At 41.2% G+C, this 26657-nt stretch overlaps 3 protein-coding genes across 5 annotated transcripts; 2 read left to right on the top strand and 1 right to left on the bottom strand.

The window, feature by feature from the left end:
- The first annotated feature begins 1118 nt into the window (after window positions 1-1118).
- On the top strand, window positions 1119-6059 carry LOC121976546 (protein PHOSPHATE STARVATION RESPONSE 1-like). Its single transcript, XM_042528738.1, has 7 exons — window positions 1119-1202; window positions 4400-4586; window positions 5014-5099; window positions 5208-5256; window positions 5361-5415; window positions 5538-5607; window positions 5813-6059. The coding sequence occupies exons 2-7, from the start codon at window positions 4406-4408 to the stop codon at window positions 5918-5920; spliced, it is 549 nt and encodes a 182-aa protein (XP_042384672.1). The 5' UTR covers window positions 1119-1202; window positions 4400-4405; the 3' UTR covers window positions 5921-6059.
- A 384-nt stretch (window positions 6060-6443) lies between these two features.
- Window positions 6444-8792, bottom strand: LOC121976547 (PRKR-interacting protein 1 homolog). 3 transcript variants are annotated; one of them, XM_042528739.1, is made up of 3 exons: window positions 8542-8792; window positions 8151-8446; window positions 6444-6950 (listed from the first exon to the last, which is right to left on the bottom strand). In XM_042528739.1, exons 2-3 carry the CDS (start codon window positions 8415-8417, stop codon window positions 6663-6665), a joined length of 555 nt encoding a protein of 184 aa, XP_042384673.1. In that variant the 5' UTR covers window positions 8418-8446; window positions 8542-8792; the 3' UTR covers window positions 6444-6662. The 3 variants fall into 3 exon arrangements, with proteins under 3 accessions (XP_042384673.1, XP_042384674.1, XP_042384675.1); XM_042528740.1 differs by having other exon boundaries at window positions 8151-8457; XM_042528741.1 differs by having other exon boundaries at window positions 8151-8457; window positions 8516-8792.
- Window positions 8793-11033: 2241 nt separating this feature from the next.
- Window positions 11034-12363, top strand: LOC121976548 (transcription factor MYB44-like). Its single transcript, XM_042528743.1, has one exon. The coding sequence runs from the start codon at window positions 11169-11171 to the stop codon at window positions 12234-12236; it is 1068 nt and encodes a 355-aa protein (XP_042384677.1). The 5' UTR covers window positions 11034-11168; the 3' UTR covers window positions 12237-12363.
- The last annotated feature ends 14294 nt before the right edge of the window (window positions 12364-26657 follow it).

Here is a 26657-nt window from a genome sequence, read left to right on the forward strand (position 1 = left end):
CAGAAACTATTTCGAATGCCCTTGCTCGCCGGCATTGCTGTGTGAAGTCCGAGACTTACGCTTTCCTGCTATTCGTTTGGTTCAGGTGTAAGTCACTTATTTCAGTTGGAGGAGGAGGAGGAGGAGGAGGAGGAGGAGGGAAATATTGGGGAAGTTTCTTTATTTCTCTGGGCTGAAGCATTTTTGGTTGCGGGAAAGGAGAAAGAGGTAACAGTTCGTTTAACAATGATTGATGCACTGGGTGGTCTTCGAAGTTTTGTTAACTTGATTTCAGTTACTGAATCCTTGAGTTGGTTTCAATGGTGTTACAGTATCATTTTTTTTTCTCTATATTGTAATGGGGGTGCTTCTATCGACAGCTGAATTCTTGGTATTTCTTTTCCATTGACTATCACTTACTCATGCTGACAGATGAGATCACTGTTTTTTAGTTTTTTCATATCATCCAAGTTCTGAAACTTCTTAGACATACTAGGTGGGGTGGGTCATTGATGCAGCTCCAATATTAACGGTGGCAGCCAAGTGCTCAAGTAAAGGTCTTAGCCATATTGTGGACTGAAATTAACTGGAGTACTTCTAAATTTCCAACTCTATGCATGATCATGAGCAACTTAATGATTGTTTGCGTAGTTAGTTATCAATATATTAGAAACAAACTGTTGTAATGCCAGTAAAGTTGGTTTGTTATTGGTTTCCATGGTAACCAGGTTCCTTTATCTTTGGAAACTACTGCTGAAAGGTAGCCATTTTGGATAGTGGTGTTCACACTCATTGTCTCTCTCATGGATGGAAGGAATTATTTTGGAAGAAAATTAATTATTTTATTGAAGACAATTAAACTTCTTAATGTCAGCTATTTTAGTTTATCAAACATGTTTCTTTTGGTAAAAGTGGATGAGATCGAATTGTTTCATATTCGTACAATGCTAGAAGAAGCCAATTATCTTTGTCATCAGCAGTTACATGTATTCCTTGTTTGTTATGTTATTTATATATTGAAATAACTTGTGGTAATTCATATGTTCATCAGGACTTCTATAACAATTTTCTACAGGTCAGTTTAAACATTTTTTTTTAGATTCTATAATTAAACTGAGCTGAGTTTTTTTATCAGTTAACTTCGACATTACCTCATTCATCCAAGGGTTGTCGCTGGTCTGCATCGGGAATCAATTAACCGGGAAGTGATTAGGAAGAAAAAGGTTGACCAAATATACTAGTACAACTCCATTATTTTTATTTCTTCTTATATTACATTACGTTGTTGTACATAAGTAAAGATTGTTCCTGGTTTTAAAAAAATGTAACAAGCTCAATTGTGTTTGCTTGTTAAATTTTCCATATTACTTCATTAGCATAATTATATTCAGTCCACTGTCAGTGGCAATAGGATCTTTTCGTTGTATTTTGAAGAATCAAGTAATGACCCTAAGGTTGTTATCTTTAGGAGTGTGCATGGATCTGATTGCTTCATATTCTTACCCAAAGCAAACTCGACCCAAATTATATTGGGTCATTCCAAGCGTGGTACCAGACTTAATTACTTGAAGAACTATTCTGTGGCAAATCTGATCAGTAGAGCCAATCCCACAAATCATTTGTGAAATATTTACTTGATAAGATGATTCTATATGGTAAATATCATGCTAAAGATTACTAAAAGAAAATGAAAATAAAAAATGTTCTATATAGAGTAAGTCATGAAGGGGAGTCTTGGCGTAATAGTAAAGTTGTTGCTGTGTGACCTATATGCCATGAATTCGAATATGGGAAATAGCCAGTTACAAAGCGGGATAAGGCTGCGTATAATGGGCCCTTCTTAGGACCTGTATTGACAAGAGCACCGGATTGCCCTTTATCTTCTACGGAATAACATCTTTCTACACAATGCAACTTCTTTGAAAATCATGAGTATGATATAAAATACCTTTAAAATAAAGTAGGCTTTCTAGCTTGAATATCAAGAACTTGTACTAATCCTACATATTGTTTATTTGGAATTAAAATCAAACTTATTGGTGGAGTATTTATATTATGTAGAATATCTTGATTCATGCAATTAATAATCATAATAAACTCATCTAGCTAATGAATCCACCTCTTACAATCTACACAATCTGTTGACGGTGATTTGAATTTATTGGTTTAGTTGTGCCATATAATCCTTGAAAAGGTATTTTCATTGAGTTATTTCAACTCCATATCCTCCTCTTGTATCCAACTTATAAAATTAAATCTCTCGTGTAGGAAGTTTCACCTTAATGATTAAAAGGTAAAAACATGATTGATGAAATTTAACAAATCTAGGTCCTAATTATTATTTATCAAGAAAGCTAGCTCATAGTGATCATGTATCAATTTTTTGGACAAATATTTTTCCATCACCACAATTTTAGGGCACATAGAAATGCCACAATGACATGCTATTTTAGTCTCTTCTTGCTCTTGAGTGAGTTATGAAAATACAAGACATGACGCACCTCCCTATACTTTGATTGGTTACCTTTTCCATCTTGGTATACAAAATTGCCTAGTCGATCTCTCATACCATACCAAAGATTAGGATGATTGGTGTTCACTAGCGTACACTATTATGTCGTCTACTACCATAATATTGACAATATATTTCCACCATTATCAAAAGTTTCATTGGGAAACTCTTGTGTCACTTGTTTCTAGGGACTCGATTGATTGTACCACCTCTCCGATTGGCTCTTATCTTCTACGCGGTCAATTGTAGGCTTCTGTGACATCCTTTAATGTCATAGAAATAGTATTGATATTAAATTCTGGCACCACAAGTTGTACACCACTCTACCTGCCTAAGTCTTCAATGCTTTTTTTGTCCTTCTTTTCTAAGGAAGCATGTCAATTATTTCTTACATTAACATTGGATCACCCATCCACTAGCACATCTCTCTTATCCACCTTGCTACCGTAGCTGATCTCAAAACTCTACCAACTTATATTTGTTTTCCTCACTCCAAATCATGACATAATGTGCTAGTTATCTACTACCTTGGTTCTCAATACGTCAATCATATCGCTCATCATTTCCTGTGATGGAACACATGTGAAGCAATGACATGCTTTTGCCTCTTAAATGACAAGAAGATTCAGGTTTATAAACCGACTCCTTATGTAACCTGGAAATGGAAGTTAACGGTTGTTCTTCCTTTGCTCTTTTGACCGGCATAGGAGACTTGTCATGGGGTGGGTATGGGGTCCTATATGTGCTCTGGTATGAGAGGAGCCACAATTTGTAGATGTTGTCTTCCTATGGTTCATTGCCAAATCAAAAAACTGGAGAGTCCCTTGATACTTCACTCTTCAAAATCTGACATGGCGTGTTCATAGAGAAAATAGTTTCTTTCTTCTATATCTTGCCTCTGTAATTTGTACATTTGTAGTAGGGATAAACCCCTCCATTTTACTATACACTTGGCAAATTACTAAGTAAGCATCTTAACCACCATATCTTTGAGAAGATATGGTTATGTTTTGTGGATTACATAGATTTTTATATCAATGTGATGTAAAAGAACTTTGCAGTAGGAATCTTTCATCTTGCTAAATATTCATTTAACTTTTAAGATTTTCCATAGATGAATCTAATGCCCGTCTTATCCATTCCTCTCCATTAAAAGATTATAGCTTTTCAAATTAAATGAACAGTAATGTTGACAATGAACTTCTATTTAAAGAGCAAGGTTATGCATTCATGTACTGTGATCTCTAGGAGAATCAAGTATGTCTATTTAGATTATTGTAAGTTGAGAACATTTTTAATATCTTCATTTAAGAACGTCTTCTAATATTCCTTTCATATCCATGATTATAAATGGAAAATTGATACATTCCATGATCTCTTCTCTTAGAATATTTTAAAAAGCATGCTCAAGCTGTTAAACATATTGATTTATATTCTCATCCTCAAATCCAACAGTGTTTCTTTCTTTCTTTCTTTAGACTGCTTGTCTGGATTATCCTGACTTGCAGTAAACATGTTGCTTCCTAGTTTCACTCTCAAATCCGACAATCATAGTATTGTTCTATTCGTCTAGATTATCACTAGCGCTTGTACAGTTGAGTTAGTTAGAATTGAGGTGTATTCATAATTCAAATTTCAGAGTAAGATTAGCATGATTCATCCGATAAGATATTGTATTTTATTATTGTATTACATAACAAACAAGAACACTGTTTTTTTTTCAATAATACTTGGATACTAAAGATTGTGTTGGGCATTAATAACAGAGGTTAAAATACCAAGATTGTTTGTAGTTTCTATTCTCTTTATTTTGTAAAATTTACAGCTTAAAGAGTTCCATGCTTTCCTACAATTTCACATTTATGATTAATTTCTCACCTAATTAACTTAATCTCAATGGTTTGCTAGAAGGAGATGTCTTACAATCAATTTCAAAACAATGGATTTACGATGCCCAGCAGAGAGAACTTATGCCCAGTTGCCGCCACACACCCATTAGGCACATCCAAACAAAATCCAAACTTCCGCATTAAGTGGACTCCTAGTCTTCATTGGATATTTGTCGTGGCCGTTGAGCGGCTTGGAGGAGCTACTGGTCCGTGTTCTTTTCTTGAAATTCATAGTAAATTACAAGTTTTACAAGCTTTTCTATCATGCATCGCAAGTATAATCCTAAAAATCCTTTAGATTGTGAGTCCTATTGAAATGATTTCAAATGGCAATAAACTACTCAGATATCAAACATAGACATTTCTTGAATTTTTTTTTTATTTTTATTTTTATTTTTTTTTTTTTTTTTGGCGTTCATAAGTTACTAGTAAGCAGTAGTCCTAGCATTACATTTACTATATTATACTGGAGTCACTTGATGAGTGCCATTTATAGTTTGCATCTCGTTGATATCCAATAACACTTGGCCTGGCAGCAACCACATTCAGGTTTTTCGATGCAGAAAATTTGTATTTTGTGTGCTATGCACATCTTTGGAATGTTTTTTTAAGAGCAAATTGATAAAATTGCAGAGGCCAAGCCTACAGCCATCGTTCAAGCAATGGAAACAATGGGAGTTTTTGGCCTCACCCTTCAACAGGTGAAGAGCCACCTTCAGGTACTTACGTGTGTTTATGTTACCTAACACAAGAAAATTACTTGGATGGTAAACTTCATGGAATTTTGTTAACTAAGTACTGATTTTTCTCTAATATTATACTATCAGAAATACAGGAACCAAAGCAAATATGAGAAGAGGGAACAACACAAACATGGTACAATTACCTTGGACTTTCTATTTTCTACAAGTTTTGAATGACTATCATTAATATCTTAATCTCATATCTGCTATTGAACACCGCCGATGGTGACACTGAAGGAAGTGAAAGTGATGAAACTTTGTCAACCTTTTTGGTGCCATCTCCAGACATCAGGTATGATGAGCCTTGTGTCGGATAAGCTTAAAATGTCCTACAGTTCTTCATGCGCTTACTACTAAGCATATTTAGAGGTGAAAAGAACTTCTAAGCGTGACGGGATGTACTGATATTTACAGGGACCATGAAGTTCACGCCTGCAAAACAAGTCTGACAGAAGTAGGCAGACAAATCCTGGAAGAAATAGAGGTAAAACGTTTCATTGCATGGCTTCGAAACAACAGAGTGGAATTCTATACATATGTATGTGTATACAGAGTATTAGTCTTGCTCTTATAATATTTCTGAAGATATATTTATCAGTAAATTAGCTAGGGATCTGCTATTCACATCCTAGTCTTAACTGCTTTTAACATCCATAACTGCAATATTTACGTTCTTCCTCTGGAAGCAGGTTGAGGACTTCATGCTGCAGCTTAACGGAACCCCACAAGACACATATATGGAATCTTTAGTCGAGGATCCATATGATAAGGCGATTAGAGAGTTTCTGAATGCTTAAGTATTTAATTTACTCCTGAGTGATCTGTCTAGTTTACCTTGTCTCCTTATTACTGGGTGTGTATGACTTAAAACTAATCTTATCTTGAGAGTTCTATATATACATAAATGGAAGACTGCTTGAGTATTCCTGTTGCTGATGAGTAGTCGTAATTCAAGTGTGTAGTGAATCCCTTGCAGTCAGTTTAAGATTAGCTGCAATGCGAGTGTCTGTCGATCATATGTTATGATATGGATTGATAATCTGTTCACGCTATCAATTGCAGAATAAGCTTTCTTGTGCTTTGCCGATCTCACGCGAGATAGATTGGCAAGTTGAACCTTAGATTTAGAAAATGTAGATGAATTATAAATTTAATAAACATACGTAGAGCAAACGAGAACCATAGAAACAAATTGTTCCAAATAGCAAGAAAAAAAACACTTGTAAGAGCTAACAATTTGGGATGTCATGCGATTGAGTTATAAGGGAAACAATGATTTTCCATAAAGAAATCACAACTTCGGACCATTACCCCTTGATATCTATTGAAACAGTCAGCATCCCTTTGGTTATCTTCTTAAAATAACAAATTTCGCTGTTTAGGTGAACCCCAGAAAACCAACAGCTACAGCATCTCTACATTAACATCATGTCGACATTTCATCAACAATAAATAGAGAGAATCTAACATGTCAACTGAATTATTTCAGTTCAACAAACATCTTGGTTATCAGTTTTAAGATACAATGATGCCAGTGTGTTACTTCTTCAATTCTTCATCATCATCATCATTGTCGTCGAAGTCTTTATCATCCGAGGATTCTTTCTTTCTAGTTTCTTCCTCTCCTCCATGGCCAGCTTGACTCTTCTTCTCCCTCTTCCTTTGTTTCTTCTTTTGGCGTTTCAAACGTTTCTTTGACGTCCTTTCCTCAGCAGCTTTCAGCCTTTCTTCCCTCCTCATATTGAACTCTGCTATCTCTTTTCTTTTCTGGTAATCAACATTCATCCTTGCAAGTCGATCTTGCTCTTTCCTCCTCATTTGCCGGTACTGTTAATAAACCATTGTCAGAAATGGACAAACACCAGGAATGATATACCAAACTAAAGTGAGAATATTTAGATAGGCAAAACACAGTTGAATGCCTAAAACACAGTTGAATGTCTCCATATCATCCTGTTCTACTTACAGACAGACAAAAGAGATCTAAATAGTACTAATTATTTCGTAGTAGCATGCAATAACTGGAACTCACACAGCTTGATGACAATGACAGAATTCTGATAGAGCATTGAGGTAGACAAGTAGCATAAGTTGGTAGTCTCAGTGTTTGAAGATTATAGAGGCATGGTTGCAGTAAATAGCATACAAGCAATTGCTATATGTAAAACTGAAAATAATAAAATGTTTGGCCTAGTTGCTCTATCAAGTTTGACAAAAGCTTCAAGATTATATCGGCAAGCCAAGTAAAACAAGGTCATAGTTTGTTCGAGTGTTGTGAATATAGACATTGAATTGCAGAGCATCAAATCTTTAGTTAGAATTAGTTGGAACATTTGCTGCAATATACTAATTTGGATGAAATTTCACCAGAAGTGTCCTCTATAAAACATAATGATTTAACCGATACACATGGTCATATGTACATAGCATACAAAACCGTTAACGATCTCAAATCCAACCAGTGGCTTGCCATGCATAAATCTAAATTAATAGTGGTTCACTTATCAACTCATGCCACAATGAATTGGCCCACTATCTCCATAGAGGACTAAACTAGGGTGTCATAATCTTGCTCATTTAAAACTTGGGTATCCGCAGCAAGATCCAAATTCAGCTCATAACTCAGAACCATTCCTTCTCAGCAGCAATAATATTTGCACCATCAAACAGGCAACCATTTCCAAACATCAAATCATGGTTAGGACTTGGATTAGGATTAGGTTTGGTTTGATACATCAGTAAACATCAATATGAAAAATAACACAAGACTAAATAACCTTGTCAATTTCAACCAATGACTCAAAATCCTCCAGTGCAAGTTAATAATAATTTCCTCATCTAAGCTAATAAACACCCTTGCTCAAAGCAGCAATCCTCAATTTTATGGTGTAGAAACAAATTTGAGATTGGAATTCAAATTCTTAGCATTATTTGCTAACACGCAATTCGAATGCTTTCCAACATGAAGTAGTTCCAACCAAACTGAGTAACAAACAAGAAAAGAGGAAGGAGAGAGGAGAGATATACCTGATGGAAATCGCCGGAGCCAGATCCAGCAGAACTCCCCGAGGTGTTGCTAACACGGACAGGAACGTTCTCCATGATCCGTCTAAGCTTGACCTCAAGGTCCTCTTCGTCCTCCCTCAGAACAGGCCCGCTCTTGGCGTACTCCACAATCGCACCATCCCGTCCTCCCGGCGCCGCTTCCGCGACGGCGCCAGTCTTGGAAGAAACAGCAACCAACTGGAGATCGCCGAAATTCCTGCCGCCTCCGTCCCCCGACGCCCCGGACATCGCGATGGATGAGGAAGGCGTATCCTCCCCTGTAGTAAAGCTAAAACACCGCTCAATTAGCTTCCGGAAAGAATGATAGGAAACAACTCAGCGAAAACCTAGAAGTAACAGCCTAAAATGCAACCGGCGAGCGTCGCCGGTAACAAGGAGATAGATAGGGTCGTCGATCGGACGACCCCGGCCAGAATCGGACTAGGGTTTTGTAGAGATAAAGCCGCCGTAGATGCGCGGAGCAAACCGGCCCGGTCCAATTCGTTTCGGGCGGAGCGGGCCGGCGAATTTCGCTTGGTCTAGGAATAAGAAGGAAATACAGTGATGCCCTCGGCGACGGCGAGCAAGATTCGCTGAAGAAAATTGGTCGGCGACGGAGATTCACGGACGAATACAAGATTTAACACATAGAATAGGATTTTAATTTATTAAAATAAAATAAAATAAAATAAATTTCTTTTTAATTTTAATTTCCAAATCGTATTTAATTTTATTTATATATATTTTTTAAATTCTTGTTAGCTCGTTTTAAATTCCATCTTAAATATTCTTTTATATTATAAGTAATTCATAATAAATTCATTTCTAATTTATTAAAATTTAAAATATATTTTAATTCTGTTTTAGAAATGAATCTTTGAAATAAATACAGAGTTCTCTGGGCAAGATCGAACCTCGCTGTGAGATCACTAGTGAGGTTCGATTTCATTGTGAGGTCGTCACCGAAGCACCTGTGAGTTGTGACCTCGCAGCGATAGTGAAGACTCACTATTTTGATTTACTTTCCTTTTTCCTTATTTACTTTTATACTTCATTTTTTTCATTTCTTTTTTAAAAAAATATTAAATCAGATAATATCAAACTTGAAGCACTAGTCTGATCTATAAAAATTTTCTATTACTTACTACGGACGATCTAGAAGTTAAATATCCTGTTATTGTCCGTCCATGTCTACTTGCACGACTGCACTCTTTAATTTATTCCCCATATTATTTTATAATCTGAATTCATCTAGAAAATAATTCAAAATGCTATTTATATCATTAATATCATATCAATTGGCCCATAACACTCATGATGGAGATGGAACCCACAAAATTGCGACATCTGTAAGAACCTGTTGACGAAAGACGACGGGGTGTTAGTGATTGGATCATGAAACCAATTATATGGTGCCCAATGGTTGGCGCAAGATGGCAACAGTTGAAGTTATGGCCATGAAATGGGAATTGGAGGAGATCCCCAGATCCGAGTCGGCCATTAGATACACCTCCCCTGGGACAGATTTCAGTACGCGCAGGTACGCAGCGTGACGACGTCAATTAACGCGTGGGAAATCGATCGCACCTATTCAACTCACTTTTCCCACGTGACGCTGGGCCCCACATCGCTGAAAACTCCAATCGGTGAGAAACGCATCGCAAGCCAGAGGGCCACGTCGCCGATTCTCACTGCTTTGGGGACATGCGGGCCCCCCGCATGGGCTGGCACTACTACTAGTTCCTGCTTGATCCATATCCTCTCCGCACACGTCACCAAACTGCCTGCCGGTGCGTGAACCACAACCGAATCGAACGGCGAAGGAATCCAAACCGTAGCTTCTCGCCGCTTTCCTCACACGTGCTGTCCAGCGCGAAATGACTTTTGCACCCTTCTCCGATTAGCACTGCAAATTAATCTACATTTATTTATTTAATTTAATATAGTTTTCGATCCAGGTAATAAAATGAATAAATAAATTTTTAGCACTTTTAACGTGGTGGCGAAAGTCTTCCCACGTGTGTCGGGAGACAACAGCGACGCGGGAGCACGTGCTGAGTAACTGCCCTCTCTGTTCTCTCCGCGGACAGCTGTCAACATGTAACCGAAAGTACGATTCCGAAATCTCGCCTCTTCCTAAATATCTGCTTCCGCACCGGCCACCGCCATTTTAAAACGGACGGAGGAATCGGCGGTTCAATCAGAGACCCGGTCCAGCTGAGCGACTGGGTCGGTTAACAGCCTGTCTTGATGGGACGGCTGTGATAATCCTTAGCTGGTTTTGTCGCTTTCTCAATTATATGACACAAGACCTATGAAATATATTTTCCAGGATATATAATTATTTTGCAGCAATATGCTCTCCAGCCTGGTTTGTCTCTTCGAGGAAAAAAATAATTTTTTAGTTTTTAGAAAAAATATCGGATGTTTAAGTTCGTCGGCCACTGCCCCAACAGCTGTCCCCAGATTGGCACTCGTGTGTTCGGTATCGTACGCGAGTCGAGTACGTGAATGAGTACGGAGGTGACGACGGACGGCAGGGATCGGGTCTCCGTTCTGCAGGTCAGGGGCGGTGAGAATACCGCGGTGCACCGGACTTGGTTTAAAGAAGCAAATGGATCGGGATCCGTACGATAGCTGGGGAGGCCGTTACTGGTATTAATTAATTTATGGTCAAAAAGGCGCGGCAGCGAGGGTGACGGTTTGCATGGACAACCGACGCGTGTCCACGTGCCAGCTGTATTCTAGTAGCAGCTTACGTGGGAAAGGCGGGTGCGCTCGACGCCCTGCGATCGGTCACCTCACCGGCTATTGCCCCTCAACTCGCCCCCGTTTGTTTCATCCTCTATATAGATACCATCGATGAACGCACTAAGCCAAGCCACGCCGCGTTAGAGTGGATTAGAATAAACAAGGCGAGGCACTTGAAGTCGTACCTTTCAAACGAACGATCGATCGATCAATCGTTAGGTTTTGCTTCGGCCGGCGGTGTTGAGCTCGATGGCGGAGGTGGTGTATAGGAGCAAGGATATGGATCGGATCAAGGGGCCGTGGAGTCCGGAGGAGGACGAGGCGCTGCAGAAGCTTGTGCACCGCCACGGGCCGAGGAACTGGTCATTGATCAGTAAGTCGATACCCGGGCGGTCGGGGAAGTCGTGCCGGCTCAGATGGTGCAACCAGCTGTCGCCGCAGGTGGAGCACCGCCCTTTCACGCCGGAGGAGGACGAGACCATCATCCGCGCCCACGGCCGCTTCGGCAACAAGTGGGCCACCATCGCCCGAATCCTCTCCGGCAGAACCGACAATGCCGTCAAGAACCACTGGAACTCCACCCTCAAGCGACGGTACTCGTCCTCCGCTACCGCGGATGCCGACGACAATATGGTGGAGAGGCCGCTCAAACGGACATGCAGCGACGGGTCGGGCGTCTCGTCCGGTGGAGCAGAGCGTAGCCTGAATGCCGGAAGTCCATCAGGGTCCGATCTGAGTGATTCCAGCCAAAACGTGCCGATAACTTCTCCGATCTCCACTGTTCCCCTGATCTACCGGCCTCTTCCGAGAACAGGCGGCGTATTTCTTCCTTCTGCCGCCGCCGCCGCCAACTGCCAACAGGCCGAGCCGTGCACCACCGCCACGGCTACCTCCCCATCTCCTCCTCTTAAGAGCATGGAAGATCCGGCGACCTCTCTCACTCTTTCCCTCCCCGGTTCAGACATAAAAGACGCTTCCCACCACAGCCGGACCTCGGACGGCGGCAACAACAATAAAAAGCAAAACAGTCTGACTCTTCTTTCCACGGAGATGCCAGCTGAGGCGCGGTCAGCGACTCCGGCTACGAGGTCCATGGACGATGGAAAGATCTGGGAGGCGGAACGGCGACGGCGGGCGTTGTCGTTTCCGTTCGGGCAGGAGTTCCTTGCGGCGATGCAGGAGATGATCCGGCACGAGGTGAGGAGTTACATGTCGGACTTGGAACGGAGCGGCGCTATCCCAGGGCAGTCGCCGTTGCAAGCGGAGAGCGTTTGCAGTGCTCTGTTTAGGCGGATCGGAGCATCAAGGATGCAGTAAAGTCAAAAGAGAAATATAGTGGGGGAAAATAAAAAGAAAAAGAGAAAAAGTTCTCCTTTGTAAATTTTCCTCCTTTATTTCGCAATGTTAGAAGAAATAAACCAGAGAGAATGAATGGGTTGCTAAATAGAAGTTTTCGCAATTTGGCTAATTTACCAAGAAATTTATGTAACTTTCTCATCCCCCTGGGAAATGCCTAAACAGGATATGTTAATATTATATTTTAAATATAAAACGTGTGTTATTATATTTTTTGAATAATTACGGGACAATGATCCTTATTTACAATATGTGACGTTAAGTTACGTATTTGTCGATATTTTCCTTTTAATACGACGTGGTTATTGTAGACGTGTAACCATGCGATACATTTATCTGCGGTCAATAAAAAAATTTTATGAACCGAATAAATGCATCGTGACTCCCGAGTCAATCTGACAGTCCGTTGAGATAAACAGGTGTGAAGATATTTTTATTTATGTGGGGCCATTTTGAAAGGGCGACGGTTTTATGAATCTCCAATCGGTTCGGTTCACTAGAGGACGAGCGGGTTAAAGAAGCATGAACTGAGATCGCGATCGTTAAACCCGAATGAAGATAGGGCACGCGTTCAGGCTGCTCTCGTCACCGTCTCATTTCTCCTCCGCCTCCCAAATCCCAGGCTTCTTCCCCAAGCAGTTCCTACAGGCCTGCCTCCTCCTCTTCTTCTCTTTGCCGGTGCAATGATTCATTCATGTGATGGATGTTGTTCCTGTCGGATCTATCCTGTAGCTAGATCTTCGTCTAATTCATGGCCTTTCTTGGCGGGTTTTTTATATATATTTTTTCGTAGGATCTTAGGGTCAGTGTTTGGTTGTAATTAGAGGAAGATCATTCTTTTCTTTTTCTTTAGAATCGTTCTGTATTCTCTTTTTTGGGAGGAGTTGGATTTTGGTAATTTGGTGATCGTAGCAGACGCTGCTGCAGACTTGTGGCTGCAGGCGAGAGTGGAGCGATGGGGATCCAGGATTATCATTCCAATGGGGATTAATCTTCCGTTATTTTCTGTCGAGTTAGTTATTGCATTTGGAAAAATTGCCCTCTTGGATGCCTAATGGTAAGATGGATCTCTTGTTCTTAGAACAAAATATCTAAACAATATAGGATATGGCGCCAGCGAGGCCGATTTCATCAAACTGACCATTCCCTTTTCCCTTAGACATGACCTTGGTTAATACTAGTTGGTAACCAAGCATGTGCATCCTCTTCACCACAGCTGTCGATCAATGTCTAAATTGGTCATCACCTCAATTTCAATCACCACCAGATTGAAATATTGGCATCCATCACTAGTGCTAGTTGATGTCTCCCAATATTGATAGATTCTTAAGTTTTAAAGTCTAGTCTTTTCTAATTACCTTATTAGTTTATTTGTTTATAAAATGCAAAAAATTCTGTGCATGAAAAAATTCATCCGTGGTTAACTTGAGAAGAAGAAATTCTAGTACTAAGGCAAGAGATTTCCAATGAGATGCAAAGCGAGCTACAAATTTGAAGCGAAGTATGAAACTAAATTTATGAGATTAACTCCTTGCTAGCAACCTTCATCAGAACATCAGAAGTACAAAAGATCTGGCACTTAACTATTCTAGCTCAATCACTGAAATGCTATGCTCAACAAACTATGAGATGATTGTTAACGTACTCTGACAACTACAACAAAATAACTAGTGACAACTATGTCAGAATTCACTTGTTTGGAAACCTGTAAGGTGTTACTTGTCTCATATATTTCTCATCTGTAACCCTTTAAAGTGCGATTACTTGGTCGGAATGTTTCAACTTTCAAGACTGTTGTTTGAATTACTCAAATGGCTTCTGGAAGAGGCATCAGCCAGCTCTTGAGAGTTGAGAAGGCACCTTTTCTTCCAGTCATCAGTAAATACCTCTTTCTTACTCCATTTTAAAAAAATTTCTCCTCGCAGTTAGTTTGGTATCATATGCTTTTGGACATCCAAGGTCAACATCTTTTTTTTTTTTTGCCTCAATTGATATAGACACTTATGGGTGAAAGGATTATGTTAGATTCTTCTAAACATGCGATTATCTGTGTATCTTCACATCCTTTGAGGAGAATCAAATGTTTCAAGACACTTCTCTGACTCCATCTCCTCTTTTTAATTTCTATGCTTGCTATTTTTGTCAATCCAGAATAGCCAGATATTCAAACAGTTAATAAATTCTCTATTTATAATAGGAGTTTTTTTTTTTTTTTAATTTTTGTGTTGACTGTTTTTGTCAATCTAGGTTAATGTCACAAGGGTAAATTTTCACCTTATAAAATTTCTTGCGCGGCAATCAAGTCCCGTACTTGACTCAACCTACCAATGAATGCACCATCGAGGTATGAAGAATGTCTAATGCAAAGGTACAACAAAAGCCTCAAGAAAGCAAACAACACCAACGAGTACGAGAAAACTCGCAACCTTTATTATCCCTATTACAAAGGAATATAAGTGGAACAATACAGAATTGCTTACAAATCTCTCATGATTCGTCTATACAAATCCTTCACGATCTTACTCACAATTCTTCACGATTCGCCTAGACAAAACCCCCTTGGCACTTGCCTAGAATCTCGCCCAAGATTTGCCTCAATGCCTCTCCCCTTGGCTCTCCTTGGCACCACTCTTGGCACCCTCTTGCCAATAACCCACCTTGCCTATTTATCATGCATAGGTAAGTAGTTACAAGGAAGTTACATGGTAGTTGTCCCAACCACTAATGTCACACGTACAAAATTGACTCAACTTCTACAAAATCGTTTTGTCCACATGTCTTAGTTGCATTGGCTCCATGCCAAGTGGCAGCCTACACACCTTGTGCTTTGTCTTATCATCATGCTGCATTGACTCATGCCAAGTGTCAGCATGCACCGCTTGTGCTTCACCATGATCTGGTTTCATTAGCACCACGAACAAGTTCGTCTATCCACCCAGTGTTCGCACAATGACTTCTTATCTTTGGCACCACGGACAAGTCCATCTGTCCGCTTCATGGCTCTACTTCTTTGGCCCCGAGCCAAAGTCTGTATGCACACCAAGTTCTCGGCCCATGACTCTATTTCTTTGGCACCACGGACAAGTCCATCTGTCCGATCCCTTGGCGCCACAAGCAAGTCCATCTGTCCGCACCTTTGTTGCCACAGACAAGTCCATGTGTCCACTCCTTTGGCAACACGGGCAAGTCCATCTATCCGCACCACAGACAAGTCCATCTGTCCGCTCCTTTGCTGCTTAGAATGCCTAGCATACATGCCTTGCTCGCATGATCACCAAGTCTGCTCTTGCATGTTTGGTGCTTTGGACAACACCCTGCGTACTGTCACAAGTCTCCACTATTTGGCATGTCTTGCGTATAGGCCATGCTCGGGAGATTGCCAAGTCTGCCTCCTGCATGACTTGGGCTTAAGTAGCGCACCGCTCCAATGCTTGGCATGCCTTGCGCACATGTCATGCTCATTGGATTGTTAAGTCTTTGCCTTCTGCATGACTTGGGCTTAGGCAGCCCCGCGCTGCCAATTCACTGGCTGCTTGGCATGTCTACGCACATGTCATGCCCGCTTCTTTGCAAAGTCTGCCTCCTACAAACTTGGGCTTGGGCAGTGCCCCGTGCACTGCCAAAATCCTTTGCCGCATCTAAGCATGCCTTGCACGCACGGACATTTGTCAAGTCTTCCTCGTGTAGACTTGGGCTTGGACAGTCTCGCGTTGTAGCTTTGCTTGGCATGCCTTGTGCACATGTCACGCCTTGAACATTTTCTAAGTCTGCCTCCTGCAAGACTTGGACTTTGGATAGCACCTCGCGTTCAGAATCCTTACTGTTGCTCGGCATGCCTTATGTGTATGCCCGGTTCGGATGTGTGTCAAATCTTCCTCCTATAGACTTGGGCATGGATAGTGCCCTGTGTACTGTCGCTCCGCTGCTTGGCATGGCTTGCACACATGTCACGCCTGCTGGTTTGCCAAGTCTGCCTCCTACAAGACTTGGGCTTGGACAGTCCCGCGCTGCCCAAATGCTTCGTTGCTTGGCATGACTTGTGCCCATGCCACGCCTGTTGGAATGTCAAGTCTACCTCCTGCAGACTTGTGCTTGGACAGTGCCCCAAGCACTGCCGGTCCGCTGCTTGACATGGTTAGCACCCATGCCACGCCCATTGGAATGCCAAGTCTCCTACCTACAAAACTTGGCTTGGACAACCCCGCGTTGCCCAAAGTTAGGGGGCTAACAGTTAACCAGCCCCATTCAGAGACATTAATTAATTTTTTGTTAATTATAGAAGCATTTTTCCCCTCTGTTTTTTTAGGAACTATACTTAGCAAAATGTTAATTCCTAGAGAACTTAGGTAAGCAATTTTTTCTTAATGGACAGTCTTAAAATATACCAGTTAAAAGATAATGCAGTAAAATATTTCTATAAATGATAATGACAATTGGCATAGAAAGAAATAGGCAATCTATCTAAAAGTTATCCATGTGATACTCTTATTTCAGAATTTACTTAGGAGTGTTTTTTTTTTTTTGGTTTCTTTTTCAAAAAATATGGAAAACCTTACTTCTGTGTTTTAAGGAGCAGTACACCGTGTTGTTGGTGTAATCGACATCTAAGATTTTAATGTCCGATAAATATATTTAAGTATGTTTAATAGAAATTGATTATGGGAAGTCCTAGTCATGACTAAGCAAGGGTGATAAGTCAACCAAGTGACTAGTCCTAACTACGGTTAGACATGGAAAGTCCTAGTTGTGGGCTAGGCAAGGGAAATCTCGATAGATCGTGGAAGCCAGGTGGATTCGATAGGTCTGGAGGACCTGATCCCTAATAGCCGAATACTGAGTCCTAGTTGTAGGTTAGGGAAGGGAAATCTCGGTAGATCGTGGAAGCTAGGTGGATAGGTTTGAAGGACCTGATCCCTGGATAACTGAATACTGAGTCTTGGTGAGTGAAGCAGGTGGAGAAAATCCTAGGGGGTGGTAACCTTAGGTTTTGGTGAGTGATGCCAGATGGAGAAAATCCTAGGAGGAGATAACCTTAGGTAACAAGAAGTCTTGGAGAAGTGAACTCCAAGCAAAGTTGATCGGATGGTTTCCGGTCGACCACAAGCGGTTGACTGGACCAGCGAATCTTGATGATTCTAAATTTAGTTTTACCATAGTATTCTGTATTATTATTATTGTTGCTGGCTAATGTAGTATTGCAGGAAAAGTCTTAGTGGATCAGGTGATCAGACATTGAGCAGAGAAAGTCCAAACAAGTCTGGAGGACTAATGTTTGATAGGTAAGTTGAGCTATGCAACTAGAGGAGCGACAGTGAGATCGTGTTCCGGAAAAGACCAACCTAAGGTCGCTGATCCAACTGAAGAAATCGAAAAGGTTTTCAAGTTGAGATCAAGACAGTCTTAACTGTTATACTCATACATATTACTACTCATGTATTATAACTGTGTTAATTTTGTTTTGCAGGAATATTATTGTTATATCGAACTAACTTTATGTTGCAGAATCATATGACCTCTTGAATTTCAAAGGGTCATAACTTTTGACTCAGAACTCAGAATCAGGCTCTGTCAGCGCCCACGCGTCCAGCACTCAGAAACCTTCATTTGACCAAGGGTTCGATTGACTGAACAGGAGGTTCAGTCGACCGAAAAAGGTAATTTATCAGTCGACCGAATAGGCAAAATTGGCAAAACAGATCAGGCTCGCAAACATGGTATCACAGCATAATCGGTCGACCGAACAATAAAAGCATTAATGGAGCTTTAAGTGTGAATCTCGGCGAGAAGGGAAAGTTCACCATTCGGTCGACCGAATAAGGTTATCGGTCGACTGAATCATTAAAGATCAGTTAATGCTCGAAGATCAGACCTCGGTGAATCTCAACAAAGAAGGAAGGGAGCAGATTTGGTCGACCGAACCTGGGGATTGGTCGATCGAACATTGACGATTCTTATAAAAGAGAGCTCGGGGTCCGAAGTTGGGGATGGATTCTGATTTATTTGAAGTGCATCTCTGCACAAGCTACTCATGCTACAAGTCTTCTGCACATCTTCAAGCAAGCAACTTCATCTGGCCGATTGAGCTTCATCTTCTACTCTTGTCGGTATAATTATTTAAAGCTTGCATTGTATTTGATTTAAAAGAAGATAGTAGTCTGTTACTATGTACAATCTGCTTCTTTCCGAGGATTTCGGAAAGAAGGGTTTTAATGGATTGCCCATCGGTGCGGTCAAGGATTGCAGGCCTTGGAGTAGGAGTCGACCTAGGTTTCGAATCAAGTAACCAAACTGAGTATTTTACTTTCCGCTGCATATTCTGATTATCTTTAAAATACGAAAGAAAAGTTTTTTAAAAGAGCGCGATATTCACCCCCCTCTATCACACTCATTCGATCCTACAATTGGTATCGAAGCCCTGTAGCTTTGGAAGTACTTAATCGTTTTTCGAGCACCTTTTAAAATTTTTTCTTTTCCCTTATTTTTTTTTAATTCTCTTTCCAGCACTACTAATCTCAAGACGAAAGTCTTGGAAATATTTTTCTTTTAATTCTTTGATTGCAAGAATGTCGATGTCATATCAAGAAGGACGAAGCATTTACGACCCTCCATCGTACTATCAAGTCTACTTCAATTCCTGGAGGCAAATGATGGAATGTTTCATTGGAAGTAACAATTTTGACAACTGGATCGTAATGAGACAATCTTCTCAAAGCTCATAAACAAACACAAAAGTAATAGATATATTAATTAGTGTTTTGCCTAACAAAATTTTGTGTCAATTAGAAGATTACAAGAACGCATTCGAGTTATGGACAAAATTGATCGAGCTTCACGAGACTTTGTCAAGGCTAGAAGATCAAGGCGAAGGTGAGCTCGAATCAGAGTTTGAATCCGGAGAGCTATCCTTAGAGCCAGGCCTAGAATAACAAGATCAAATCAACTTCATCGCACTAGTGGCTGAGGAGGAGACTGATGGATCTGAACTCGAGTCAGAACAAATGTCCAAGTCCGAATCCGAGACGACAATGACCAAGGGCGAGAATCCTAACGAGGATTCAGAAGGTAAAATTGTCAATTCTAAATTTAAAGATCACATAACATGTTTTGAGTGCAGTGAAAAAGGATACTACAAAAGCCAATGTCCAAAGAACAGATTCGCACAATCGGAGGCAAAGGAGGAACCGATGCCTAGAGTCCGGAAAATGAAGGACCATATCGAATGTTTCAAGTGCAAAAAGATGGACACTATAAATCACAATGCTCGGAAAGAAGATCCAAGGATCCAAGGGAGCAATTAAGGTAAAACAATTTATTTTACATGAAAAATTGCATGCTTCTCGTTTGAATTGTTTTATAAATTTTAAAAAACATGAAAATCCTACATTAACATTACTTAACAAAACTAATTTAATTAATAAAGATTTAAATAATTCAAATGTAATTAAAATTAATTAAATCAACCAAAACCTTAATCAAGACCTAGATCTAATTAATCAGAATTTATTTATTGAAGATAATTTGAATTTAAATCAAAATAATAGTTATCTAAAATTAATTAATAATAAACAAAATTCAACTAAAAATTCAAAAAATAAAAATAAGAAACTAAACTATAAATTAAATACAAAATCAAATTTTAGAAAACTAGAGAAATAATATAATCTTTTGAAAAATAAAATTGATAAACTAGAAAATATTATTAATAATTTTATAAACTCACAAAAGCTAGATTTAAGCTACGAATCAAAACCAAATCTAAAACAAAACTTCTACAAACCCAATTATAATCATGTACCATTTAATTATAAACTAATCAATAATAACAATAATATTAAAATAACAACAATAATATTAAACAAAAATATTAAAACAACAACAATAAAACAATAATAATACTACAATAATAAAACAACAACAACAACATCAACAACACCAACAATTGGTATCATGCATGACTTGTTTGAATTGTTTGACTTGTCATGATCATGCATATACTTATCTATAACATGTCATGCATCTTCTCTTAATTTAGAACGATTAGTTAAAAAGGTTTACCAAACCCTGACAACATAGTATCGGAATGGATTGGGATAATAGTACGTCAAGGAAACTTTGTCGAAGACATGTCTGGGCTGAATCTTGTATATTCTACCTGGTGCACTAGACTTAGTGGATCTGACCGAAGCTACCCCAATCAAACATAGGCTAGTTAAACCAAAACTTAGTATTAAATTTTTTGGACAGAACTATTTTAGAAAGTACTCAGCAAGTGGTCTACTGTTGATACACAAGAAGACTATATGCCTCATTGAAAATTTATCCTTACGAAGTTTGCTTGATTAACCTAAAACTAAGTTTGAATCTAACATGGGTTGAACAACTTTTTCAAAATTCAAAACACTTAACTAAAGTTTAACTTAATTATTAAAACATAATTACATTTAATTAATTATTAATTTTAAAAACTTAATTAAAATTATTTTAAACATAATTAAAAATTTTTTAAACATAATTAAAAATTATTTTCAAACTTATTTTAAAACCTGATTTTAAACTTAATTAAAATTAAACTTAACCAAGTTATTTAAAACTATCAACTTAATTATTAAAAATTTAATTAAACAAATTTAAAACTCAAAACTTAATAAAATAAATAAAATCTAAATTAAATGATTAATCATTTAAACTTTAACTCACTAATTAATGTCCATTCAATTAATAAATTATCTTAACAATTAATATTTAAAAACTTAAATTTAAAATTCTTAATTAAAACTTATTTGAAACTTAAAATTATGTTAAAACTTAATTAAAAATTATTTTAAACTCATTTAAAAATTATTGTAAAAACTTCACTAAATTAAAACTTAATTCAAACTACTTAGTTGAAACTTAAAATTAAATTAACTCAAATCTAATTTAAAAACAAACTAAATCAACTTAAAATTAAAATACATAATCTTTAATGAGTTTAATCAATAAATAAAATAGTTTAAACTTAACCAATAATTTAATCAATAATTAATAATTTTAACTTAATTAAATTAATCATTAATTTTAAAATTTAACGTAATACATCATTAATGAATCTCTGTAATCTTAACTTTAGTTAGCTAATTAAGTATTTTAACCTAACTAATTCTTGACTCAATTAATAATCATCTACTTAATTAACTTAAATTGATCCTTAATTAATTATTTAATTAAATCTTAAAGTTTCTAAAGTAAACATAAATTTATAAATTCAATTAATTCAAAATAATAATAATAATAATGGTATCATCAATATCAACTTAATTAATCTTAATAATATAATTTAACGCACAATTAACTTAGAATAATTCAAGTAAAATTAAAATTCAAACTCAATTTTAACTTAATTACAACGAAATTCACAATCAATAAAGTCATCTCACACAATTATAAGATTACTATATGATCCGGTAGTAAGAGCGGCCCCCCTGTAAAGTCAACGCCAAGTGGAAGTCACCGGAGCAGCCGCCCATCCGGGGAGAGTGTGGTCCGACCAGACGGACGGCCGTAGACGGCCGGTCCGACTGGACTGTCGGCCGGCCGATGGAATTGAATACCCGTGTGGGTCCGGCCGGCTCGCACTTATGGTTGGAAGGCACCCTGTGAAATCGGGGTTCCGACGCTCAGTTGAAAAGGTCATGGACCGAGCTGACCTTTTGACCGATCAAAGTCATAAAGCACCCCTGTTTATTAGTCTCCACAAAGCACAAGTAAACCGCTGCGGATGTCCAGTCGGATGTTAAGGGAGCAGTCCGCCCGGACGACAAGTTTGGAGCAAGGGAAAAGGACAGGGGACTTCTTTCTCTGACAACCGGTAGGTTTCACGTGTGTGCCATGCTCCAAATCTTGTGACAGGGGATTCTGCTGTCCCATCAAGGGCATGCTTTGACTGTAGCGATATGGGTCAGGTAAGCTTTCTGACAGCCGCATACCTAGGAAAGGACAGAGGATACGTATGCACCTCGATACACGTGCCCAAACCCTTCACAGCTCTATATAAAGAACCTCAGACTTCGCCGGAGGTAAGATTTTTTCTACGTATTCTGAGACTTTGGAAGCCACCTTTTTCATCGTTGCTTACCTGACTTGAGCGTCGGAGGGCCGTCGCCGGGACACCCCTCCCGGCTCGGTTTTTCTGCAGGTTCGCCGGAGCACTCGAGGATCCAGCAAGAAGCGCCACACCCCCAGCTTCCGTTGACTCCTGGTTCGGACAGGATCAATTCAAAGTTTCGGAATGTAGATACCTCGTGGAGAGCACTCTGGTCGCCGTTCTTGCATACGAACACAACCGTCCCCTTGCCCATGAGCTCAATGGTTGATCCATCGCCAAACCTCAACATCTCGGTGATGGTTCATCTAGTTCTTGAAACATCTCGCCATGCCAGTCATCCGGTTATTTGCACCCTTGTCAAGGTAGAGATAGAGGATCTTCTTCAGACGAAATGCCAAGGCGAGATGACAGAAAAGGGAAAGCCCCCCGGGCGGACTCATCTCCCGAGCGGATCAATCGCCAATTCTCGGAGGCTATTCTACAAGACCCTCTACCCAAGCACTACGTGCCTCCGACGATCGGCGAGTACAACGGAACAACGGACCCGGATGATCATCTGGGTAAGTTTGATAACACAGCTACGCTCCATCAATATACAGATGGCGTAAAGTGCAGAGTCTTTCTTACCACTCTTTCTGGATCAGCTCAACGGTGGTTTCGGAGGCTGCCGGACGGATCCATCACTAGCTTCAAAGACTTCCGAACGGCCTTCCTCCACCACTTCGCCAGCAGTAGGCATTATCAGAAGACAAGTGTCAGCTTGTTCGCCATCAAGCAAGAGCCGAGAGAATCGCTTCGAGCTTACATCCAGCGATTCAATCAAGTGGCGATGGATATTCCAACGGCCACATCGGAGACGATGATGAATGCCTTCACGCAAGGCCTTGTGGATGGGGACTTCTTCCGGGCGCTCATCCGAAAGCCGCCCCGAGATTATGATCACATGCTACATCGAGCCAACGAATACATAAACGTGGAAGAAGCGCAAGCCGCCCGGAAAAAGGAAACTCCAACCGAGCGGGCACCTATTCATGCCGAACGGAAACAGCACGTCGCTCATCAACCACCGAAAGGACCAAGGGCCGAAGCAATCCGCTCCCCTCGTGCAAGGTCCCAAGTGCAAGAAGTAGCTGCCGCTCGGAGCAAGCCAAAGAAGAAATGGACCCCTATGTTCTGCTCCTTCCACCGGACGGACACGCACAACATGAGGGATTGTCGAAGTCTTCCCTTCGTGGCTAATCCCGTTCCCAGGAGTGCCGAACGACGGTCTCCTTCCATCGATAGGAGACAAAGGATCCATGAAGCCGACCGGACCCGCACCGAGAGACGACATCAACAGACGCCCGATCGACACCGATCTCCAAGACAGGAGAATCGCCGAGCGTCCAGAGATCGGTTCCGACCATCCACTCGGGAAGAGGAAAATAGGAGCAATACTTCTCGGGGCGAAATCAACGTCATTGCTGGTGGGCCGACCGGAGGTGACTCCAACCAAGCCAGAAAGGCGGGCGTCCGACAGCTCCAGATCCACGCAGTCGGTTGCAGCCAAGAGCGGGCAAGTGGACCGGAAATCACTTTCGGGCCCGGGGACTTACAAGGAGTTGAAGTGCCCCACGACGATGCTCTGCTCATTAAAGCGGTAATAGCAAATTACACTATTCACCGCATATTTGTTGACACAGGGAGCTCGGTCAACATCATATTCAAGAAGGCGTTCGATCAGTTGCAAATTGATCGAGCCGAGCTGCTGCCCATGACAACGCCGCTCTACGGGTTTACGGGTAATGAAGTACAGTCGGTCGGACAGATCCGGTTGGCTACCTCACTGGGAGAAGAGCCGCTCAGGAGGACCAGGACAATAAACTTCGTGATGGTCGACTCTCCTTCGTCCTACAACGTCATTTTGGGACGACCGGCGCTCATTCCGCTCTTCCATCAGAAGATCAAGTTCCCCGTGGAGGACAAAGTGGGAGAAGTACGGGGAGATCAGCTAGCAGCTCGGCGGTGCTATATAGAGATGATCCGAGCAGAAGCCTGTTCCGCTCGGAAGGCGCCCCGAATCGAGGTACACGCCATAACCGAGAAACCTCCTGTTTTAATTTATGATGAAAAGGAGGAGGTTCAGATCCATCCGACCCGATCGGAGGCCACGACTTTTATCGCCTCTGATCTGGAGGAGGAGCAGAAGGAGGAACTGATCCAATGCCTCCAACGAAATCATGATGTCTTCGTCTGGTCGACACATGAGTTGCCCGGAATTTCGCCGAGCCTAGCGCAGCATGAGTTGCATGTCCGACCGGACGCTCGGCCAGTGAAGCAGAGAAAAAGGGATTTCAGTGCCGAGCAGAATGCCATCATCCGGGCGGAAGTAGAGAAACTTCTGGAGGCCGGCCACATACGCGAGGTGCAGTTCCCGAGCTGGCTGGCTAACGTAGTATTGGTCTCCAAGCCGGGCGGCAAGTGGAGAGTCTGCATCGACTTTCGGGACTTGAACAAAGCATGCCCCAAAGATTTTTATCCCCTGCCCCGGATAGATCAGCTGGTGGACTCTACGGCCGGCTGCGAATTAATTTGCATGCTTGACGCCTACCAAGGATATCATCAAGTGCCGCTCGCCCGGGAAGATCAAGAAAAAGTAAGCTTCGTAACGGCCGACGGCACATATTGCTATAATGTGATGCCGTTCGGATTGAAGAATGCCGGGGCCACCTATCAACGCTTGATGAACAAAGTGTTCAGGGAGCAGATCGGGCGTAATCTGGAAGTGTATGTGGACGACATTCTTATCAAATCCGTCCGAGCGGCCGATCTCTTCAAGGACATGGAAGAAACCTTCCGAACGCAAATATGGAGTCAAGCTAAATCCCAAGTGCCTGTTCGAGCAAAGGAGGCCGTTTCTTGGGGTACATAGTGACCGAGCGGGAATCAAGCAAATCCCAGGAAGGTGAAAGCTCGCAAGACATGCCGCCTCCAAGAAATACAAGGAAAGTGCAGTTGACCGGTCGGATAACCGCTTTGTCCAGATTCATCTCCAAAACCGCCGATCAAGCCTACCATTCTTCAAGATCTCGCAAGGCTACTAAGTTCCATGGGATGAAGAATGTGACCGAGCGTTCGGAGAATTGAAGACGTATCTTAATTCCTGCCTGTACTAGCCAAGCCGATCGGAGGTGAGTCACTTTATATTTATCTGTCATCAACCGAGCATGTCGTAGGCTCAGCACTTGTGAGGGCGAAGAGCAGCCGGTGTATTTTCTAAGCCACATTTTAAAAGATGCTGAATCTCGTTACACCGGGCTCGAGAAGTTGGCCTTTGCTTTGGTTCTAGCCGCTCGGCGCCTTCGACTATATTTCTTGGCTCATACCATCATTGTCCGAACAAACAGCCCGCTAGGAAGAGTGTTGTTGAATCCAGAAGCGTCTGGACGACTCATCAAATGGACTACAGAGTTGAGCGAATTCGATATCCAATACCAGCCCCGCTCGGCGATCAAAGCGCAATCCTTGGCTGATTTTGTGACCGAAGTGCAAAGGCCAGAGCCGGAAGCTATGTGGAGAATATATGTGGATGAGTCTTCCACTCGGCTCGGAAGTGGGATTGGAATATTGCTGCTCTCGCCTCAAGAAGAAAAAATGCACCTAACCGTCCGGCTAGATTACAAAGCTACCAACAATGAGGCAGAGTATGAGGCCCTCATAGCCGGATTGCAGGCGGCACGGCATGTGGGAGCCGGTCGGGTGACACTTTATTCGGATTCACAGTTGGCCGCTCAGCAACTATCTGGCACCTTTGAAATCAACAGTGCTCGGCTTAAACTCTACGCTGAGACCTTTGAAAAACTCAAAGCTAATTTCCGCGAGGTTCTTATTCAGAAGATTCCCCGAACGGAGAACCAGGCAGCCGATGAGTTGGCCAAACTAGTAAGTTCTATAACGCCGGTCATTATCCCGAAGCCAATTGAACAAGTATCTTTGGTGGCACAGGTTGACCGGATGGAAAGCCTCATGTTTCCGGACAACTGGAGGACACCCATCATGGAGTTTTTGCGCTCGGGCACCACTCCTGCCGATCAGGATGAAGCCCAGCTGCTCAGGAGGAGGGCCGGTCGGTTCACACTCATCGGCGATCAGCTCTACAAGAAGGCTTTCTCTCGCCCGTTGTGTGTGAGCTCGGAAGACTCGGCTTACATCCTCCAAGAGGTACATCAAGGATCGTGCGGAGGACATTCGGGCGGACGATCACTAGCCAAGAAGATTTTGCTATCTGGATACTTTTGGCCGACCTTACAAATGGACGC

The sequence above is a fragment of the Zingiber officinale genome, chromosome 4B (assembly GCF_018446385.1).
Source record: "Zingiber officinale cultivar Zhangliang chromosome 4B, Zo_v1.1, whole genome shotgun sequence".
Lineage (NCBI taxonomy): Eukaryota > Viridiplantae > Streptophyta > Magnoliopsida > Zingiberales > Zingiberaceae > Zingiber > Zingiber officinale.

Bases quoted from the DNA above. Each gene is read 5' to 3' on its own strand.
- LOC121976546 (XM_042528738.1), top strand. From the start codon at position 4,406: ATGTCTTACAATCAATTTCAAAACAATGGATTTACGATGCCCAGCAGA. The intron at 4,587-5,013 runs GTCCGTGTTCTT...ATAAAATTGCAG, and splicing joins GCGGCTTGGAGGAGCTACTG to AGGCCAAGCCTACAGCCATC. The intron at 5,608-5,812 runs GTAAAACGTTTC...CTCTGGAAGCAG, and splicing joins AAATCCTGGAAGAAATAGAG to GTTGAGGACTTCATGCTGCA.
- LOC121976547 (XM_042528739.1), bottom strand. From the start codon at position 8,417: ATGTCCGGGGCGTCGGGGGACGGAGGCGGCAGGAATTTCGGCGATCTC. The intron at 6,951-8,150 runs GTATATCTCTCC...GTTTATTAACAG, and splicing joins GCTCCGGCGATTTCCATCAG to TACCGGCAAATGAGGAGGAA.
- LOC121976548 (XM_042528743.1), top strand. From the start codon at position 11,169: ATGGCGGAGGTGGTGTATAGGAGCAAGGATATGGATCGGATCAAGGGG.